At 38.5% G+C, this 20,757-nt stretch overlaps 5 protein-coding genes across 5 annotated transcripts; 2 read left to right on the plus strand and 3 right to left on the minus strand.

The window, feature by feature from the left end:
* Positions 1-1,046, minus strand: LOC140767539 (uncharacterized). The gene has a single exon (XM_073107492.1). The coding sequence runs from the start codon at positions 1,003-1,005 to the stop codon at positions 289-291; it is 717 nt and encodes a 238-aa protein (XP_072963593.1). The 5' UTR covers positions 1,006-1,046; the 3' UTR covers positions 1-288.
* A 4,152-nt stretch (positions 1,047-5,198) lies between these two features.
* On the minus strand, positions 5,199-8,477 carry LOC140767554 (probable RNA helicase SDE3). The gene is made up of 3 exons (XM_073107514.1): positions 7,422-8,477; positions 6,827-7,051; positions 5,199-6,574 (listed from the first exon to the last, which is right to left on the minus strand). Exons 1-3 carry the CDS (start codon positions 8,355-8,357, stop codon positions 5,645-5,647), a joined length of 2,091 nt encoding a protein of 696 aa, XP_072963615.1. The 5' UTR covers positions 8,358-8,477; the 3' UTR covers positions 5,199-5,644.
* A 2,332-nt stretch (positions 8,478-10,809) lies between these two features.
* On the plus strand, positions 10,810-13,812 carry LOC140766443 (probable RNA helicase SDE3). The gene is made up of 3 exons (XM_073105787.1): positions 10,810-11,563; positions 11,934-12,158; positions 12,411-13,812. Exons 1-3 carry the CDS (start codon positions 10,937-10,939, stop codon positions 13,338-13,340), a joined length of 1,782 nt encoding a protein of 593 aa, XP_072961888.1. The 5' UTR covers positions 10,810-10,936; the 3' UTR covers positions 13,341-13,812.
* An 897-nt stretch (positions 13,813-14,709) lies between these two features.
* On the plus strand, positions 14,710-15,423 carry LOC140766831 (acetylajmalan esterase-like). The gene is made up of 3 exons (XM_073106491.1): positions 14,710-14,851; positions 14,938-15,150; positions 15,230-15,423. Exons 1-3 carry the CDS (start codon positions 14,710-14,712, stop codon positions 15,421-15,423), a joined length of 549 nt encoding a protein of 182 aa, XP_072962592.1.
* Positions 15,424-18,418: 2,995 nt separating this feature from the next.
* LOC140767286 (probable RNA helicase SDE3) lies at positions 18,419-20,612 on the minus strand. Its single transcript, XM_073107136.1, has 3 exons — positions 20,572-20,612; positions 20,039-20,263; positions 18,419-19,786 (listed from the first exon to the last, which is right to left on the minus strand). The coding sequence occupies exon 3, from the start codon at positions 19,631-19,633 to the stop codon at positions 18,857-18,859; it is 777 nt and encodes a 258-aa protein (XP_072963237.1). The 5' UTR covers positions 19,634-19,786; positions 20,039-20,263; positions 20,572-20,612; the 3' UTR covers positions 18,419-18,856.
* Between the last annotated feature and the right edge of the window lie 145 nt (positions 20,613-20,757).

Raw genomic sequence — 20,757 nt, forward strand, 5'->3', positions numbered from 1 at the left:
TCGAATTATACACCATCATGTACTTTAGTATACACATCCTCCTTTAACAGTATCTATACAAAGATCAGTCTGATGACTATATTTCATGGGCATGCTTATATTTAGACACACCAAATATTTACATCAACGTACACTACCAACCTTGTCATGCATATACCCCCATTAATTTCCATCATATATATATATATATATATATACATATATACGGCAAGTAGTAATTAAACCGGCCTATATATGTACACAAGAGGAAGCAGCATATATTACCCAACTCGATTGCCACCTTATGAGTTATGCCACATATTCGACCAGGGACTTGTTAGGATTAACGTTATAGAAATAATCTTTGCGACGAAGCCCCTCCAAGTACCGTCGCTGCTCCGATTCCTGCCTCTGGATCTTGAGATGGTCGTAGTGCCTCTTTATGAACGTCTCCACTCGGCTGAACAATTCGTCGGCCCCCACCACCAACACCTCCCTCCTCCTCCACCCCTCCTCTCTGTTAGCCGTCGTCGTTGCCGGAATCTTCGCCGGTTTCTTCGCCTCCAGGTTCTCTCCCCCTTCCTTATACGGCGCCGACGACTTCTTTGTAGTACCCCTCTGTGCCCGCTCCAGTCCACTCCCGCTCCCCCTTGGCCCATCCTCCCACGCGGCGCTCTTCTTCAGCACCGGCTTTGCCACTCCCCTCTCCGTCATCGCCCTCCACGTGGCGTCCAACGACTCATCGTCGTCCTCCTCCTCCTCCTCAGGCTTCGTCTTCGTGGCCTCTTCCTTGGGTTCGGCACCGTCGACCGCCTCGGAGTGACCGTCGTAGACGTCGTCGGAGCAGTCCGGCCAGGAGTCGTATGACGTGGCTTCCCAGGACTGGTCGGTTTGGTGTGCTGTGGTGGTGGTGCAGTAGCGGATCACGAAGATGGAGAGGATGATGAGCTGGGTTGCCAACAAAGGCCACTGGGCGACCACTGTGGCGAACCACATCATTTCCTCTACCAGTATCTTAGCCCTCATGAGGGACCGAGAGAGAGAGAGAGAGAGAGAGAGAGAGAGAGAGAGAGAGAGAGAGAGAGAGAGAGAGAGAGAGAGAGAGGGGTCTAAGGAGGCCGGATATAGGAGCAAGTGATATCTATATATATATTGGGTGGAGTGAAGAAGTGGTTGGAATCGTTGGACAACTGGGTGGATTTCAGAAGTAGAATGTGGGGTGTATACATGTATGCACTTTATAAACAAATTCCTTTTTTTTAATGAGAATACCTCTAGGAATTAACTAATTGTTAAATTTAAATAACCTATGTCTTGAGAGTTATACGTATTAATTTTAATGAAATATACAAGCAAATAAAGGATTTTTAATTAGGGGTTAAACCGTAAACACTCAAAAGCAACCCTCTAAAAATATTATTTTCTTCACGTTGGCCTAAGTATCTCGAAGAGCATGAAGATCAAGATAAGGGTGATTTAGGGTGTTATCTTAGTCTAATTACATAAAATAACTAAGAGATATAGATTAAACCGTAATAAACACATAATAACAGTACATAAGAGTTTCTTCTTACAATTAAGTATTACTTAGTAAAATATATACTACTTAAGAGAGCTTCTTTTGATCTAATTTAACCGCTATAAATCCTCTTTTGTCTGACCAATAAGCCCAACCTAATTTAATAATAAACCACCTTTAACCTGAAAAGATTCCTCTCCTTATATTACTACTCCACTGCGCTGCCGGAAATCATGAGAGCCATTGACATTGGAGCCCAGGAGGAGGCCAGGATATTGGACCACTTCTTCTTCCCCAAGTTTAAAGAAGAATGGTTTAATTGGTGGGTGGGTCCCTTCGAAATTTCCCGAGTGTACTTTAATCGCCATGATGTCGTTATCTCATCGACCATAGTGCGCTAAGAATGGAAGACATGGTTAGGCTGCAAGCTAAGCACCATGATGCTCGTCTCCTCCTCTTTGTAAACCAAAGGGGAAACCCCTCTTTTCTTCTTTAGCTCAATTGTACAATTTGTTTTCTATACTTCCAATTTAAGTGTTTAATCATCTGTGATCTAAACTATATTGATGGATACCTTACGCTAGCACCAAGATCATGGCATCACTAACCTTCTCATTTAACTTCCTTCTTCAAAAGTATCTTACGCTAGCATGCACTATGATAGTTTTCCGATCATTATATAAAAAAAATCCTTTGGTATGACAATTAAACCAGTTTGGATAAGCATGGGGGTTGACTGAAACTATGGCATGTATGGAGATTAATGATGCCACTGTTTTGGATACTCTCACGCTAACAAAATCCATAAGAAAGAGACTCGATGGTTTGTGCTTTTGAAATGGTCAGAGTAAGGGAACAACAGTACGTAACCACCACCAAATTGGGCTATTTGTGCATGCATGTAGGACGGCCGTCGATAAATGGCGATGGTGGCGTGGCAACCATTTGATGGTAGGAATCTAATCGGAAGTCATGATGTGCACTTTCTTAATCTTGGTTGGTAGATGGCCAGTTTAGTTGAACACATAATTAAGAGGGAACTGGGAAAAGAAAGAGCAAAAGTGGGGCCAAAAAGATCATGCTATCTTTAATTACTGTACTTTTTAAGCATAGCAACTAATTATCTAAAACTATCAGATGACGAGAGTACTCTTTTTTATTTTAAAACCTTTTCAGGGGAAGTTTCCATGTCTTTCAACCTCTGTTGTTGATATATTCATTTTGCATATATTGTTGCAATGTCTTTAATTTACAAAGCAAATAGTTTATGTATTAAGTAAAAAAGAAAATATGAATCTGAACAGAATTAATAAAAAAAATCGCCACAGTAGAATCATCTGATTGCAAAGTTTCAGAAGGTCAATTAATATTACATCGTGTAATCATCAGACAATGTAGGCACTTTAACACTCATTTATGATTTGAGTTTGGTCCAAGAATGATGCATACCAGCTATAAGTTGAAGTTCCTCACAAACGAAATATTGTCGAGAGGAGTCTAAAATTATTCCCATGCATGCATTTCCATCCTTACTGTCACTTCTATGGCCAAAAAGGGTTGGCATGAGGGATCCAACTAATGAAAGGTCTCACCAGTGGCTGGCGAGGGTTATTATAAATGCATAACTACAATGTCCTTGAATACTTTCTGATTTCATATATGATATTGAGGCAATAGAGACTTAAGTTCTTGTTCAAAGCCATGCCCACCTGCTACCATCTTCACGCATTCCGGGGAGCCTGTGATAGTAATTCAGCAGCTGCGCCGTTGCTGCTTTCCGGATCTCCATTCCGCACAAAAAGATGACAAACGGAAGTAATGACATCCGTGTGCATGAGCTCTAGAACTCTGGAGATGGACAATTTCTTCCCATACCATTGTTGCAATTGCATTCTGCAAACTCTGGAGATGCTGGTCAAATGCTATCTTGAATCGTGGCCAAAGAATAGTGAGGATCTGTTAACATGAATAGAACAAGAAAGTGATTATCTTACAGGAAGTCAGGGAGCAAGATGATGGATGCCACGAGCATTTTAGCATGAAGAGCGTTTAGTTTATACCTTTTGTTAGAACAAAGGCGGAAGACATGGAAGACAGAGCCAAACTCCGGAGACTACATGCTCTTTAGTTTAGTCCACTTGTTAGAACTTGCAAGCCAAAACGCTCTGTCCATCCGCATGATGTATAAGAAATCTAACTCCAAAAGCAGAGTATCTGAAAACTAATTAACTAATAAAACTAATTTATCTTTGCCTAAAACCTAGTTAAAATCGATCCAAACTAATATAGCTTCATAGTCCTAACAGATTACATTAGGATCTCTTGCACACCTCCTAATGGATAAGTGAATTTCTCAATGAGCTCCCCTGTCATCCACTCGTATGCGTGCTGGGTTAGATGGATGCCATCCCAGCTTATGTATGTTGATGGATCTTCACATACTGTAGTCCCTGGAGAGCCACAAAGTTTACTACCGTCGTAGTTATACTGTCCGCCGCTACCACAGCAAGCTTTCGTCAAGGACGTAACGTCAAACCCTACAAGAGAATTAATGCACATAGCTTAATTCCTATGTAATTAATAATTGCATATATATATATATATATTTGAGAATAAGATTGCATAAGTTCTTGGATAGTACCTAAGTTATAGGCGTTGTTCAAGAGAAACCTTAAAGCATTGAAGTAGTGGGAATGGAGAATGACAGCATTTGGATATGAGGCTCGTAGATCTTCAATGGCGTCGAGCAGCTTTGCAATTGGTCTTTAAGCTTATCCAGGCAATTGTGTCATCATAATCGTCTGGATTTGAGGAGTTAACCAATGTTAAATACTCAGGCATGCATCCAATAGGAAAATTTCCCGGGATAACGAGTCTAGTTGCACCCATGTCAAGCAATTCTAAGAAATTATATATATAATATCAGCAACATTCCAAGGAATTACAAACTAAACATACATCTAGTGCATATATAAAAGAAAGAAAAATTACCCCCGCAACATTAATTATCTACTGCGCAACAACTGGGATCATTTGTTGCACCTCTTCATAGTTTGTTGCGCAAAGAACACGTAATTATAGTTGTTACCTCGATCTCTCCAGGGAAAAAGAGTGCATTATTCATCTTTGCAGCACAATCTACGGAAGTACAGGAATAAGTAGAGCTAGCATTTAAGTTAGATTAATTATGAGCAAAAAAAATTAAACTTAAGTTCAGCACTATATAACCTTCTTGTGATGAGCATAAAGTTTTGAGGTAGTCCTTAACCAACCAAGTTGAAGACCTAGGGAACTATTAGTGAAAGGTGGTAAAATCCCCCCCTACGCGAAGAAGAGTTGATCTAAGCACTGTGGTTCTCTTTTAGAAGTTTACTCTATTATTGAAGTTGGAACGCCGAGATCTCCAGCTATATGAGATGCGAGGGAAAGTGCAATTTGGTTGAAGTACATGAGAGTATGAAAGAGTAAGTGATAAATCCGTTTGGGTAACAATTTGATTTTAAAAGTTACAAGAAATCTGATCAAGTAACTAAATAAATTATATAAATTTAAAAATTATAGAATAATTTTTTTTGAATAGTCGAGTCTATTATTGAACACTATCTATTTAAGATTAATTCATTTTTCACTGATTACTTTCAGAATAATGAACGTTGATCTTTTACGATATAGCTACCTTGCAACTTTACACACATTATTCTAATTAAGGGCTTCTTTATTCAATACAATTCACATAGTTTCCAGTTTGCAGACTTATATAACAAGTTCAAACTCATAAACTTGATTATGGAATACAAGTTGAATAATCAAATTCTAGAACTTGAAAACATATATGGTACAATATATATTACACAGATTGCTCTAAGATAACCTAGAATCATATGCTGGATCATTTCAAAGCAGACACGTGAGCGTTTGGGTTCGATCTAAGTGAATCATCCGCTTTCGGACCCGTTATTATGGGCAAAAAGTTGACAAACTATCTTGCCCTCAGGCTGAGGAAAACCATCAAAGGCACTGAACTAGAACAACATGTCTATTCTGATTCTATAAGCATACCGGAAGTTTGTCCTGGGACTCTGATTATTCTTAATTCTTAACCATCTGAAGAAACGCATAGAACTCTCCTTTACTTAAAATGTAGTCCTACCATGTCACATGGCTTATGAACCTGGGATCATTCGTGGAATAGGGCCTCCTCTCAAGAAGCCTTTGAAAGAATGATCTTTTAAGTCCATTTCTCCTTGCTATATCCGATCTCACCCAATATGGAATATCCTTGGATGAACCGGCGACCACAATGACCGTCTTTTTGCTGATGAGGTTCGCAAGAGCAACTACAGCTTCTGGTTCCGTGGTGGAAGAGGCATCGACCAGAAATATATGAGTAAAATGGTCAGCTGCAATTCCAGCAGCGTATAGCCTGAAAGTACTGATAAAAGTTGATGTGACTATCATGAACTTCTGGATCTCAGGAAGCAAGGGGCAAGTGAAGCACTCTTTCTCAAATGAGCACTGAGGAATAATGTCATCTGGAACAAGATCATAGTCCCTAAAGGCCGCATTAGCACGGAATAGCTTTGAGTTTGGAATATCTTTGAGCAAACTTCTTGTCAGTGCATCACACGTCCGATTTCTTGGAGCGCATACAAGGATTCGACAGTGAGCAGAGGTTCTATAGATTTGGAGAATTGCTTCTTTTATGACAGTTCCTGTAGAAGATAGACACCCTGATGGTGTTTCTGAAAGTGGTCCTTCAATGAGATACGGTACAGGATCTTTGAGATTTAGAATCCGACTTGTCACCTGAAACTGACCATATCCTGTGCCTCTATCAGAAGAAAATATGTCTGTTGATGAGTTCAAAGAATCAATTCCGGAGCTTGGATCAGGGAAAAGGATGCTACATAATAAAGGATCCATTGCAGCTGAGATTGCTTGATGTGATCGCTTCAAACATACTCTGTTAAAGGAGAAGCTAACGTTGTACTTCTTAGATGGCGAGTGCTGCTTATGGAAATCATCTTCAAATTCTGTTAATACTGTTTTACTTCTTACAACCCTGAAGAGGACACCCTGGCAATGTTGGAAATGAAGTTGCAGATAACTGGATTCATCTTAACATTGTAAATGGTAGCATCTTTTAACCGGGGTCTTACCCAGAAGCTTAGAAGATTTAAACTAAAAACAGGACTCAGAACAGACAATATGCACATAGAAAGAATTCCAATATAGAAGTGAATACAAAGTCAGAAAGGTCTGTGACTGTGAAAAAGTACTAGATTGAAACCGAATGATGTTTGTATTCAACATGTATATAACACAAACCTGGAAAGGTTCAGCTTTCCTTTCAGAAGGTTGCAGACGAACGTAATCCCTGGAAAGAAGATATGGTCGCCTCTCAGGAACTGAATCAATCTCAAATTCTACAAAACAATTGCCCGTCCGACTTTTATTGTTCTTCTTGGTTCCATTTAAATTAGGAGCCTTGAAGAAGGCCTCTTTACTAAGCAATTTGAGAGTGACATCAGCCAAAACATATTCGCTCCATTTCTGTATGAAGCAAATTCAAATGAAAACTGAATAGACATTGGAGAAGAAGAAAGACAAATGAAGCTTGCAAGATGGCAAACAAACAAACAAAAAATGAACTAAAGCTTATACTGAGAGATTATAAATTTCACTGGTTGGGTCCAAGAAAAAGAAGAAAATGAAGCATGTTTAAATGAATAATCTCGATCAATTTGTCAGTAGGAAGGAAACAAACTCCCAGTGGATCCACCAATCTTTAAGGACAAGATCACAATACCCGACATATTTGCTAAGAGATGACATATTTCAAATAGTACAAACACACGATTAAGAGAAGAGAAGAAAAGAATCTCCAATTGATTCAAGAGTAAGATAGAAGTAGCGAATGCACCTCACAGTAGAAGTCCTCCGCATATAGAAGAGCAGCAAAGTAGTTGGCGTAGTTTGCGGGACACAAACTTCCTTTGAGTACAGATGGCACGATATCCTTCTTGATCTCCTCCTTCAAATGCTCCGGGATGTCGTATCTTGGAAGCTCTCCCTTCTTCGAAGGCGACGAGATCGGAATCTGGAAAGCTTTCGGTGATGGCGACGGAGGCGAATAAACCTCCGGAGTGTTCTCCTCTGCAAATTCCTCCAGAAACTCTTGTATTGCTATCCTTGGGTTCTTCTGCGAGGCATGGGTTGATGGAGAAGGCTTGGGAGAAGAAAGAGACGGGGCTTTCTTCGAAACCCCAGTTGGTGTCCGATGGTAATTCTCGACGGTCGATGGATTCTTCTGATTTGACGGAGAAGTCCTGGAAGAAGAAAGAGACGGGGTTGAAGAAACCTTCGAAACCTCGCTCGGTATCCGATGATAAATATTCTGGACGGTCGATGGATTCTTGTAGCTCGACGGAGAAGGCTTAGAAGAAGAAAGAGACGGGGTTGAAGAAACCTTCGAAACCTCGCTCGGTATCCGATGATAATTACTCTGGACGGTCGATGGATTCTTGTAGCTCAACGGAGAAGGCTTAGAAGAAGAAAGAGACGGGGTTGAAGAATTCGTCGAAATCTCGGTTGGTATTCGATGGTAATTCTGGACGGGCGATGGATTCTTGTGCGAGATTTGGGTTGGCGGAGAAGGCCTTGGAGCGAACTCGACGTGCTTCTTTGCAAAGCTCTTGGTGGATTCTTCCAAATCTCTTATAGTAAGAGGACGACTGAGAGGGGAAGGGGAAGGGGAAGGATCTGGAGGAAGAGAGTGGTAGTAAATCTCGTCATGACGTCGCTCGTCTTCTTCGCAGCAATTTAGGATGCACGCAAGAACTTCGAGTAAGCATGACATCTTGGGGTACGGATTTCGAGGCTGGGAGAGTGGATTTGGGGGAAGGATAATGGAGAGGGAAAGGAGGAAGAACAGTGGAACTTTTCGTCACGAAGACGGTGACTTGAAGGCTCCGACATTGACCTTCCAGTCGCCACCTTTACATTTGTTTATCCAAGCCTTTCCAATTTTATAGTACATTGACGTGCTAACTGCTGAGAGCAATAATTCCATACTAACCGATTAGTTATTAAAATGTATGCGAGACATTTTACATAACTAGATTAATTGATAAATAAATTAGAATTTAAGTATTTTATTATTATTTATTGTTATAATTGTTTTTTTAATAATATGAGTAACAGCTTCTATTGATTTAATATTATCTTACTTTTAGTTTATATGATTGATACTTTCGATTAATTTTGTTTAGTATTATTTAATTTTAACTTTAAATTAGGAGAAAAAAATTAATAATTATTATTAAATCATTAGTAAACTACCGTTAGAAATTTGTAAATAACAACATATGTGTAGGGATCTTTTAAATAACTTCCACCTATTTTCAAAAGATCCATTTACCACTTTAAGTATAACTTAAAATAGGCCTATATTTTTCCTTTTCTAATGAATTTATATTGTGTTAAGTTATAATGAAATAAGTTATATTTTTTTTACCCAATATTTATAACAATAAAGATAATATAATAGTTGTAAACTAAAATAAGATTTCATATTTTATCTAAAATTATTTTTTGGAATAATTCACCCACTTATTACAAATTCTAAATAACTCATTAGCCCTCTTGGTAATTATATAAAAATATGATGATATATTGTGGTTTAGATTTGGGTTAATAAAGTGATTGACTGTATTATACGTGGTAATATATTAGATGCTCATTTGTAATGCTATTTATAATGATATTTATATCATGTAAATTATAATAAATTAAGTTAAATTACTTTTAGCCAAGAATTGTTAAAAAAAGAAGAAATATGTGAGAAGACAATATAAAAGTTATAAAATTAAATTATAATATATATTAATTTTAATCATATTCTTTATCATCTTTTAAAAATGATAAGAAATTGAGTTAGTGTGTGGTATAAGATATAATTTTAAAAAGAGTATTTATATTTTAGAATATGATTATTATGATATTTAGTTGCTATTATGGAATAATTAATTATATCTTATAATAAAAAAAAAATTTAAAGTAAACGAGGGCTAACAAAAAAAAAAAGAAAAAAAAGAAGGAATGATTGGAAATCTAGTTGCCACGTAATAGCATTAAAAGTTTGGCCACCCTAAGGTCCTTGATAAGAACCCTAATCATGTCTGCTTCTGAGGCCAATCGAAAGGGATAAAATGCAGCATTCATATTCCCAACTAGAAAAAGAATGGACTCTGGCCAAATCCTAGCAAGAATCTTATGAAAATATCAGTGAAATAAGTCTACTAAGAAATTTATCATATAAATCATACCTCTATCTCCCGAAGTAGCTTGAGAGCAACTCGGGATCGATCTCTACTGAGTCAGTGGTATCTTTAGCTATCACGACTAAAATGCACTTCGGAATTGTCCAAGGTTGTCACAATGTTGATTGACCCATAAGGTGTGCCACATGTTAGTCGCTAACGTTATGTTGTTACTTATCACCTAATCCTGTGACTCAATCTTACCGGCTACTTTAGCACCACCACCAAATCTAAGAACATCACTAGAGTTGGGCACCGCCATCTTCTTGGTGAGACAAAATTAGGGATGGTTTCGATATTGAGGTTAAGGATCCCATCTTAGTCATGATAAAAAACAAGGGAAGGAGAAGGCTTTTATTATTGCCCAAGGACTCGATGAACCAAAAAAGATTAAAATATTTTGTTTTAGTCAGAAACTAACCGCAAACTCTTAAAGACATATATTATTATATGAATAATTTATCTATATTTATTAAAAACATTATAATTTTTTTACTTTTATTATTCACTCTATCATATAGATATTTATCATTTGAAATCCTATCCTATATTTTACCTAAAAATCTTTAAATATATCCTAGATTAATTTTATCATAATAGCAGTTGATGGAATAAAGAAAATTTGTTACTTTGAAAAACAAAAAATAAAATATCTAAACTATCCTTTATTTGACTTTAAAATATAGTCCTCAACTTAATTTACTTTAACCTAAAAAAAACTTATCCAAGGGTATTATGGTCACTTTGTACTTCGACTTATATTAGCTCAATTATATGATAATTGATTGTTAACGGAAGTAATGACATAATATTTTTTTAAAGAATTTTAGACAAAATGTACTCGTCGAATGTGAGATATATCATATAGGGACTAGGGTGTAATATAAAAACAAAAGCAGTATAAAACAAATAAAGCTATAAGCCCACAAACACTCAGTAAAGCTACAATAAACGAAAGTAAAGGTGGCGACCGGAATCAATCGAGGGGTCCCCGTATTACCTTCTCCGTTAAGAAAGCTATATGGTCTTCCTCTCTCTTACTCTCCCCGCACTCACTCTCGTCTACTTCATGTCCCCTCCAAATCCACTCGTTCACCCTCGAAAGCCATAATCCAAGATGTTGGGCTTACTCGGAGGTCTTGCGACCGCCATAGGTCTTGCATACATCCTACGCAACCTCTACCAACAAGATGAGCAACGCCATCATGCAAGAGAAGAAGAATCCACCACTCCAAGGCCTTCTCCGTCGAGCTACCCACCGCCCGTCCAGAATATTTATTACCGGTTGCCAACCGAGGTTTCGAAGGTTTCTTCAACCCCGTCTCTGTCTTCTTCCAGGACTTCTCCGTCAAATCAGAAGAATCCATCGACCGTCGAGAATTACCATCGGACACCAACTGGGGTTTCGAAGAAAGCCCCGTCTCTTTCTTCTCCCAAGCCTTCTCCATCAACCCATGCCTCGCAGAAGAACCCAAGGATAGCAATACATGAGTTTCTGGAGGAATTTGCAGAGGAGAACACTCCGGAGGTTTATTCGCCTCCGTCGCCATCACCGAAAGCTTTCCAGATTCCTATCTCGTCGTCTTCGAAGAAGGGAGAGCTTCCAAGATACGACATCCCGGAGCATTTGAAGGAGGAGATCAATAAGGATATCGTGCCATCTGTACTCAAAGGAAGTTTGTGTCCCGCAAACTACGCCAACTACTTTGCTGCTCTTCTATATGCGGAGGACTTCTACTGTGAGGTGCATTCGCTACTTCTATCTTACTCTTGAATCAATTGGAGATTCTTTTCTTCTCTCTTCTTAATCGTGTGTTTGTACTATTTGAAATATGTCATCTCTTAGCAAATATGTCGGGTATTGTGATCTTGTCCTTAAAGATTGGTGGATCCACTGGGAGTTTGTTTCCTTCCTACTGACAAATTGATCGAGATTATTCATTTAAACATGCTTCATTTTCTTCTTTTTCTTGGACCCAACCAGTGAAATTTATAATCTCTCAGTATAAGCTTTAGTTCATTTTTTGTTTGTTTGTTTGCCATCTTGCAAGCTTCATTTGTCTTTCTTCTTCTCCACTGTCTATTCAGTTTTCATTTGAATTTGCTTCATACAGAAATGGAGCGAATATGTTTTGGCTGATGTCACTCTCAAATTGCTTAGTAAAGAGGCCTTCTTCAAGGCTCCTAATTTAAATGGAACCAAGAAGAACAATAAAAGTCGGACGGGCAATTGTTTTGTAGAATTTGAGATTGATTCAGTTCCTGAGAGGCGACCATATCTTCTTTCCAGGGATTATGTCCGTCTGCAACCTTCTGAAAGGAAAGCTGAATCTTTCCAGGTTTGTGTTATATACATTTTGAATACAAATATCATTCGGTTTCAACCTAGTACTTTTTCACAGTCACAGAGCTTTCTGACTTTGTATTCACTTCTATATTGGAATTCTTTCTATGTGCATATTGTCTGTTCGGAGTCGTGTTTTTAGTTTAAATCTTCTAAGCTTCTGGGTAAGACCCCGGTTAAAAGATGCTACCATTTACAATGTTAAGATGAATCCAGTTATCTGCAACTTCATTTCCAACATTGCCAGGGTGTCCTCTTCAGGGTTGTAAGAAGTAAAACAGTATTAACAGAATTTGAAGATGATTTCCATAAGCAGCACTCGCCATCTAAGAAGTACAACGTTAGCTTCTCCTTTAACAGAGTATGTTTGAAGCGATCACATCAAGCAATCTCAGCTGCAATGGATCCTTTATTATGTAGCATCCTTTTCCCTGATCCAAGCTCCAGAATTGATTCTTTGAACTCATCAACAGACATATTTTCTTCTGATAGAGGCACAGGATATGGTCAGTTTCAGGTGACAAGTCGGATTCTAAATCTCAAAGATCCTGTACCGTATCTCATTGAAGGACCACTTTCAGAAACACCATCAGGGTGTCTCTCTTCCACAGGAACTGTCATAAAAGAAGCAATTCTCCAAATCTATAGAACCCCTGCTCACTGCCGAATCCTTGTATGCGCTCCAAGAAATCGGACGTGTGATGCACTGACAAGAAGTTTGCTCGAAGATATTCCAAACTCAAAGCTATTCCGTGCTAATGCGGCCTTTAGGGACTATGATCTTGTTCCAGATGACATTATTCCTCAATGCTCATTTGAGAAAGAGTGCTTCACTTGCCCCTCGCTTCCTGAGATCCAGAAGTTCATGATAGTCACATCAACTTTTATCAGTACTTTCAGGCTATACGCTGCTGGAATTGCAGCTGACCATTTTACTCATATATTTCTGGTCGATGCCTCTTCCACCACGGAACCAGAAGCTGTAGTTGCTCTTGCGAACCTCATCAGCAAAAAGACGGTCATTGTGGTCGCCGGTTCATCCAAGGATATTCCATATTGGGTGAGATCGGATATAGCAAGGAGAAATGGACTTAAAAGATCATTCTTTCAAAGGCTTCTTGAGAGGAGGCCCTATTCCACGAATGATCCCAGGTTCATAAGCCATGTGACATGGTAGGACTACATTTTAAGTAAAGGAGAGTTATATGCGTTTCTTCAGATGGTTAAGAATTAAGAATAATCAGAGTCCCAGGAGAAACTTCCGGTATGCTTATAGAATCAGAATAGACGTGTTGTTCTAGTTCAGTGCCTTTGATGGTTTTCCTCAGCCTGAGGGCAAGCTAGTTTGTCAACTTCGTGCCCATAATAACGGGTCTGAAAGCGGATGATTCACTTAGATCGGATCCAAGCGCCTAAAGTGTCTGCTTTGAGATGATCCAGCATATGATTCTAGGTTATCTTAGAACAATCTGTGTAATATATATTGTACCGTAGATGTTTTCAAGTTCTAGAATTTGCTTATTCAACTTGTATTCCATAATCAAGTTTATGAGTTTGAACTTGTTATATATGTCTGCAAACTGGAAACTATGTGAATTGTATTTAGTTAAGAAGCCCTTAACTAGAGTAGTGTGTGTAAAGAAGAATGATGACGCTTTTTTCTATCTTTTTACTATTAAGTTGATCAATGTTTAATTGTTGGTTATCTATCGTATATATATTTTGCACAAACAAAGATTAGAGGGGTTTAACGTAAATAAGATATTTGAGAAGGGTATAAATGAAAGAAAAACACAATAATTAGCAAATGTATTTTGTTGTGTGTATTCCCTTCAAAAAATTGATATTTATATGTGTGCTCTTCAAAACATATAATATTTGTATATGTACTCATCTGATTGCTTTTTTATGTTAAATCTAAATAATTAAAAAAAATACATAAAATTTAGAGGGGTATATACGCAAATATAGGAATTTTGATGGGTATGTATGCAAAACAAACCCTTTAACAAATTATTCGGTGGGCGTAAATCGATTACCCAGTTTATGAAAAGAAATTAAAATATTCGAAGTGTTCAGACATCCATCCCGTCTTGAGAGATAAAACAAACTACTCTATCTCATGATTGTGTCGAAGCTAGTATCTTTAGAGATAAAAACAAATAAACTATCTATTACAACACGCGAACTGTAACCTTCAACGGATAAACGACTATATTTGCTTCTATCTTATCTTCCGATGAAGATTACATCGATGAAGTAAAAGTCCACTAGAAGAAGAGTTGTAACAAATCTAGAACTTTAACAGGACATGATGAACCCCCTTATAAAAGCCACATCACAATGAAAATTTTACTACGTTCAAACTTTGACGGGAGAGAGAGAGAGAGAGCATGGCGTCCTCTACCTCTAGAAGCCTTCTTCTTCTTCTTTTTGTTTTCACCCTCCTTCTCCAGTGTAGTACTTCTTCTCGCTCTTTTCCATCTATCAGGAAACTTACCCAAGAGTACTCTAGCATCCGTGCCATCTATAGCTTTGGAGATTCCATGGCAGATACCGGAAATCTTCTAATTGAGGGAGTTAAGAATGGTTCCTTCGCAGGAGTTGCTAACCTTCCCTACGGTGAGACTGCTTTCGGTCAAGCAACTGGTCGTTGCTCCGATGGCCTTCTTATGATCGATTACATTGGTAAGACTATTTTATTACTTGGCTCAATATTTCACTTACTCTCGTGTGCTTCAACCTGACTGCACTTGATCTTGCATCTCATATAGCTAGGGATCTCGGCCTTCCTCTTCTTAACCCTTACTTGGATAAGCAAGCCAACTTCGATAATGGAGTTAACTTCGCTGTCGCTGGAGCCACCGCACTTGACCGATCCTTCTTTGCACAGGAGGCCACTTTGCCACCTTTCACTAGTAGTTCGCTGGGCGTTCAATTTGGATGGTTCAAGGACTACCTCAAAACTATATGCTCATCACAAGAAGGTTATATAATTCTCACCTTAGAATTATTTTTTGTAGATGATATAACTTAAATGCTAGCTCTATTCATCTACTTTTGTAGATTGTGCTTTAGTGATCAATAATGCACTCTTTTTCGTCGGAGAGATCGGTAGTAACGACTATATCTATGCGTTAGTCGCGAGGCAAACTATCAAAGAGGTGCACCAAATGATCCCAGTTGTTGTGCAGAAGATAATTAGTGTTGCGAGGGTAATATCTTTCTTTCATTTATTTATGCACCAGATGTATGTTTAGTTTGTAATTTCTTAGAAACTTACTGACACATATATATATATATAGGAATTGCTTGACATGGGTGCAACTCGACTCGTTATTCCGGGAATTTTTCCTATTGGATGCATGCCTGGATATTTGACGTTGGTTAACTCCTCGAATCCACATGACTACGATGAGAATAATTGTCTGATAAGCTTAAATGCCTTAGCCACGATCCACAACGCAAAGCTCTTCGAAGCCATTAAAAATCTGCAAGCCTCATATCCAGATGCTGTCATTCTCCGTTCTGACTATTTCAAAGCTTTAAGGTTTCTCTTCAACAACGCCCTTAACTTAGGTACGTACTGTCTGAGACCTTATGCAATCTTATTATCAAACACATATCACTTATTTAGGAATAGCTTATATAACGTATGTGCATTAATTCTCTTGCAGGGTTTGACGAGACCTCGTTGACGAAGGCATGCTGCGGCAGCGGCGGCGGCCAGTATAACTACGACGGCAGTAGGCTTTGCGGGTCTCCGGGAACTACAGTATGTGCAGATCCATCAAAATACATAAGCTGGGATGGCATCCATCTAACTCAGCATGCACACGAGTTGATGACCAAGAAGCTCATTGAAAAATTCACTTACCCATTAGGAGGGGTGGAAAGGATTTCACCGTCTCCTCCCTCTCTGAGATTGGGAGGCAATGAAGGCTTACCTTCCAGCGTTCGTCTCCGATGGGCTTGGTTAAATTATTAATTAACTATGCCTTCGTCTCTCTTTCTCCCCTCCCATCTCCCTAATAATTGACGACATATTTCTGGGGTCAAGCCCACTTTTCTCGAGAAAAGAAAAAGATTGCACTTTGTTAGGAATGTCTGGATATTAGGTTTTAGGCATAGACAAGTCGGTGACCAGTTTCTATTTTTCATTAGTTTTAGAATTTGTGCAGATACTCTGTTCTTTTGTTTGCTTTGTTTGAGCTAAATTGAATGATAAAAGTGCATAGGAATTTGGGTGCCTTTGATATATGAGATTATGCTTCTTGGTCCAATATATTACTCTTCATAAGTCATCACGAACCCACTCATTTGAACGTACCCGCAACTCAATTTTGAGCACCATAGTGTTCTAAAATCAAGGCCCTCTTGCCTCATTAATGTAACTAAGCCTGTGGCTCGTGTCTAATTCCAGGGCCTAGCTCCAATTGTGTTATCATGACTCCCCCCACAACAGCCTCTTTATCCACTAGTAATCTAGGAGCGATGATAGTATCCATTTCATCAATCTTCTCACAGAATAAAAATGGTACCTTCTTATAAACAGATCGAAAGAAGAATTGTTCATAGTCATCAGAACTACAGTCAATATTTGTCGAAAATTTCCATACAGTTACTGTAGTCGATTTTCTTGATCTTCAGTCAATCTGAGAAGGTTTAGTAGGACATTAAATGAATAGAGCTGTTAAGGATTGTCATACCAGCATCTTATCTTATCCTGTTCACTTAGGCCTAAGTTGTTCTTGATTCATTTGGTGCAAAACCCCTTAGTTCTGTTCAATTGGCTAGTACACCTACCATTTCCTTTATGACAAGAAATAATAAACGTTAACTTAAATGAAGATATACTTATTTAAACAGAGACGAAAACTCATGCAAGTCATGAAATTGTAGGACTCCCAGAGAGACAGATGATTACTTCATGAAAATCTGCTGCTCAGTGTGTTTGTAATAGACACAATTATTTTCTCCTCTCTTTTCTTAATTATAAGTAATTGATTGCAAACATATCACTGATGCCAAACCCTTGGCGATGACGGCGGCGATGACAGCGGAGGCGAATAAACCCCCGGAGTGTAGCTCGACGGAGAAGGCCTTGGAGCGGTGGATTCTACTTCTCTTGCATGATGGCGTTGCTCATCTTGTTGGTAGAGGTTGCGTAGGATGTATGGAAGAGCTATGGCAGTCGCAGGACCTCCGAGGAAGCCCAACATCTTGGATTATGGATTTCGAGGGTGGACGAGTGGATTTGGAGGGGAAAGGAAGTAGACGAGAGTGAGTGCGGGCAGAGTAAGAGAGAGGAAGACCATATAGCTTTCTTAACGGAGAAGGTAATACGGGGACCCCTCGATTGATTCCGGTCGCCACCTTTACTTTCGTTTATTCTAGCTTTACTGAGTGTTTGTGGGCATATAGCTTTATTTGTTTTATACTGCTTTTGTTTTTATATTACACCCTAGTCCCTATATGATATATCTCACATTCGACTAGTACATTTTGTCTAAAATTCTTTAAAAAAGTATTATGTCATTACTTCCGTTAACAATCAATTATCATATAATTGAGCTAATATAAGTCCAAGTACAAAGTGACCATAATACCCTTGTTACCCTCGCAACATTAATTATCTACTGCGCAACAACTGGGATCATTTGTTGCACCTCTTCGATAGTTTGTTGCGCAAAGAACGCGTAATTATAGTTGTTTCCTCGATCTCTCCAGGGAAAAAGAGTGCATTATTCATCTTTGCAGCACAATCTACGGAAGTACAGGAATAAATAGAGCTAGCATTTAAGTTAGATTAATTATGAGCAAAAAAAAAAAGTAAACTTAAGTTCAGCACTATATAACCTTCTCGTGATGAGCATAAAGTTTTGAGGTAGTCCTTAACCAACCAAGTTGAAGACCTAGGGAACTATTATTGAAAGGTGGTAAGGAACGCCGAGATCTCCAGCTATATGAGATGCAAGGGAAAGGGCAATTTGGTTGAAGTACATGAGAGTATGAAAGAGTAAGTGATAAATCCTTTTGGGGTAACAATTTAGTTTTAAAAGTTACAAGAAATCTGATCCAAGTAACTAAATAAATTATATAAATTTATAAATTAATAAAATATAAAATTTTGTATAGTAGAATCTATTGTTGAACACTATATATTTAAGATTAATTCATTTTTCACCGAATAGTGAACGCCAGTTTTTATAATACAACTACCTTGCAACTTTACACACATTACTCTAGTTAAGGGCTTCTTAACTAAATACAATTCACATAGTTTCCAGTTTGCAGACATATATAACAAGTTCAAACTCATAAACTTGATTATGGAATACAAGTTGAATAAGCAAATTCTAGAACTTGAAAACATCTACGGTACAATATATATTACACAGATTGTTCTAAGATAACCTAGAATCATATGCTGGATCATCTCAAAGCAGACACTTTAGGCGCTTGGATCCGATCTAAGTGAATCATCCGCTTTCAGACCCGTTATTATGGGCACGAAGTTGACAAACTAGCTTGCCCTCAGGCTGAGGAAAACCATCAAAGGCACTGAACTAGAACAACACGTCTATTCTGATTCTATAAGCATACCGGAAGTTTCTCCTGGGACTCTGATTATTCTTAATTCTTAACCATCTGAAGAAACGCATATAACTCTCCTTTACTTAAAATGTAGTCCTACCATGTCACATGGCTTATGAACCTGGGATCATTCGTGGAATAGGGACTCCTCTCAAGAAGCCTTTGAAAGAATGATCTTTTAAGTCCATTTCTCCTTGCTATATCCGATCTCACCCAATATGGAATATCCTTGGATGAACCGGCGACCACAATGACCGTCTTTTTGCTGATGAGGTTCGCAAGAGCAACTACAGCTTCTGGTTCCGTGGTGGAAGAGGCATCGACCAGAAATATATGAGTAAAATGGTCAGCTGCAATTCCAGCAGCGTATAGCCTGAAAGTACTGATAAAAGTTGATGTGACTATCATGAACTTCTGGATCTCAGGAAGCGAGGGGCAAGTGAAGCACTCTTTCTCAAATGAGCATTGAGGAATAATGTCATCTGGAACAAGATCATAGTCCCTAAAGGCCGCATTAGCACGGAATAGCTTTGAGTTTGGAATATCTTTGAGCAAACTTCTTGTCAGTGCATCACACGTCCGATTTCTTGGAGCGCATACAAGGATTCGGCAGTGAGCAGGGGTTCTATAGATTTGGAGAATTGCTTCTTTTATGACAGTTCCTATAGAAGAGAGACACCCTGATGGTGTTTCTGAAAGTGGTCCTTCAATGAGATACGGTACAGGATCTTTGAGATTTAGAATCCGACTTGTCACCTGAAACTGACCATATCCTGTGCCTCTATCAGAAGAAAATATGTCTGTTGATGAGTTCAAAGAATCAATTCTGGAGCTTGGATCAGGGAAAAGGATGCTACATAATAAAGGATCCATTGCAGCTGAGATTGCTTGATGTGATCGCTTCAAACATACTCTGTTAAAGGAGAAGCTAACGTTGTACTTCTTAGATGGCGAGTGCTGCTTATGGAAATCATCTTCAAATTCTGTTAATACTGTTTTACTTCTTACAACCCTGAAGAGGACACCCTGGCAATGTTGGAAATGAAGTTGCAGATAACTGGATTCATCTTAACATTGTAAATGGTAGCATCTTTTAACCGGGGTCTTACCCAGAAGCTTAGAAGATTTAAACTAAAAACACGACTCAGAACAGACAATATGCACATAGAAAGAATTCCAATATAGAAGTGAATACAAAGTCAGAAAGGTCTGTGACTGTGAAAAAGTACTAGATTGAAACCGAATGATGTTTGTATTCAACATGTATATACCACAAACCTGGAAAGGTTCAGCTTTCCTTTCAGAAGGTTGCAGACGAACGTAATCCCTGGAAAGAAGATATGGTCGCCTCTCAGGAACTGAATCAATCTCAAATTCTACAAAACAATTGCCCGTCCGACTTTTATTGTTGTTCTTGGTACCATTTAAATTAGGAATCTTGAAGATGGCCTCTTTACTAAGCAATTTGAGGGTGATATCAGCCAAAAGATACTTGCTCCATTTCTGTATTAAGCAAAGCAAATGAAAACTGAATTGACCCATTGGAGAAGAAGAAAGAAAAAAAAAATGAATTAAAGATTATACTGAGAGACTATAAATTTCACTGGTTGGGTCCAAGAAAAAGAAGAAAATGAAGCATGATTAAATGAATAATCTCGATCAATTTGTCTTTAAGGACAAGATAACAATACACGATATATTTGCTAAGAGATGACATATTTAGAATAGTATAAAGACACGATTAACAGAGGAAAAGAAAAGAATCTCCAATTGATTCAAGAGTAAGGTAGAAGAGGCAATGCTGAATTTACCTCACAGTAGAAGTCCTCTGCATATATATAGCTTCTTGATCTCCTCCTTCAAATGCTCCGGGATCTCGTACCTTGGAAGCTCTCCGTTCTTTGAAGGCGACGAGATCGAAATCAGGAAAGCTTTCGGATGACGGCGATGGCGACGGAGGCGAATAAACCTTCGGAGTGTTCTCCTCAGCAAATTCC

Source organism: Typha angustifolia, chromosome 9 (genome assembly GCF_048772165.1).
Source record: "Typha angustifolia cultivar Huaian chromosome 9, ASM4877216v1, whole genome shotgun sequence".
NCBI classification, from domain to species: domain Eukaryota; kingdom Viridiplantae; phylum Streptophyta; class Magnoliopsida; order Poales; family Typhaceae; genus Typha; species Typha angustifolia.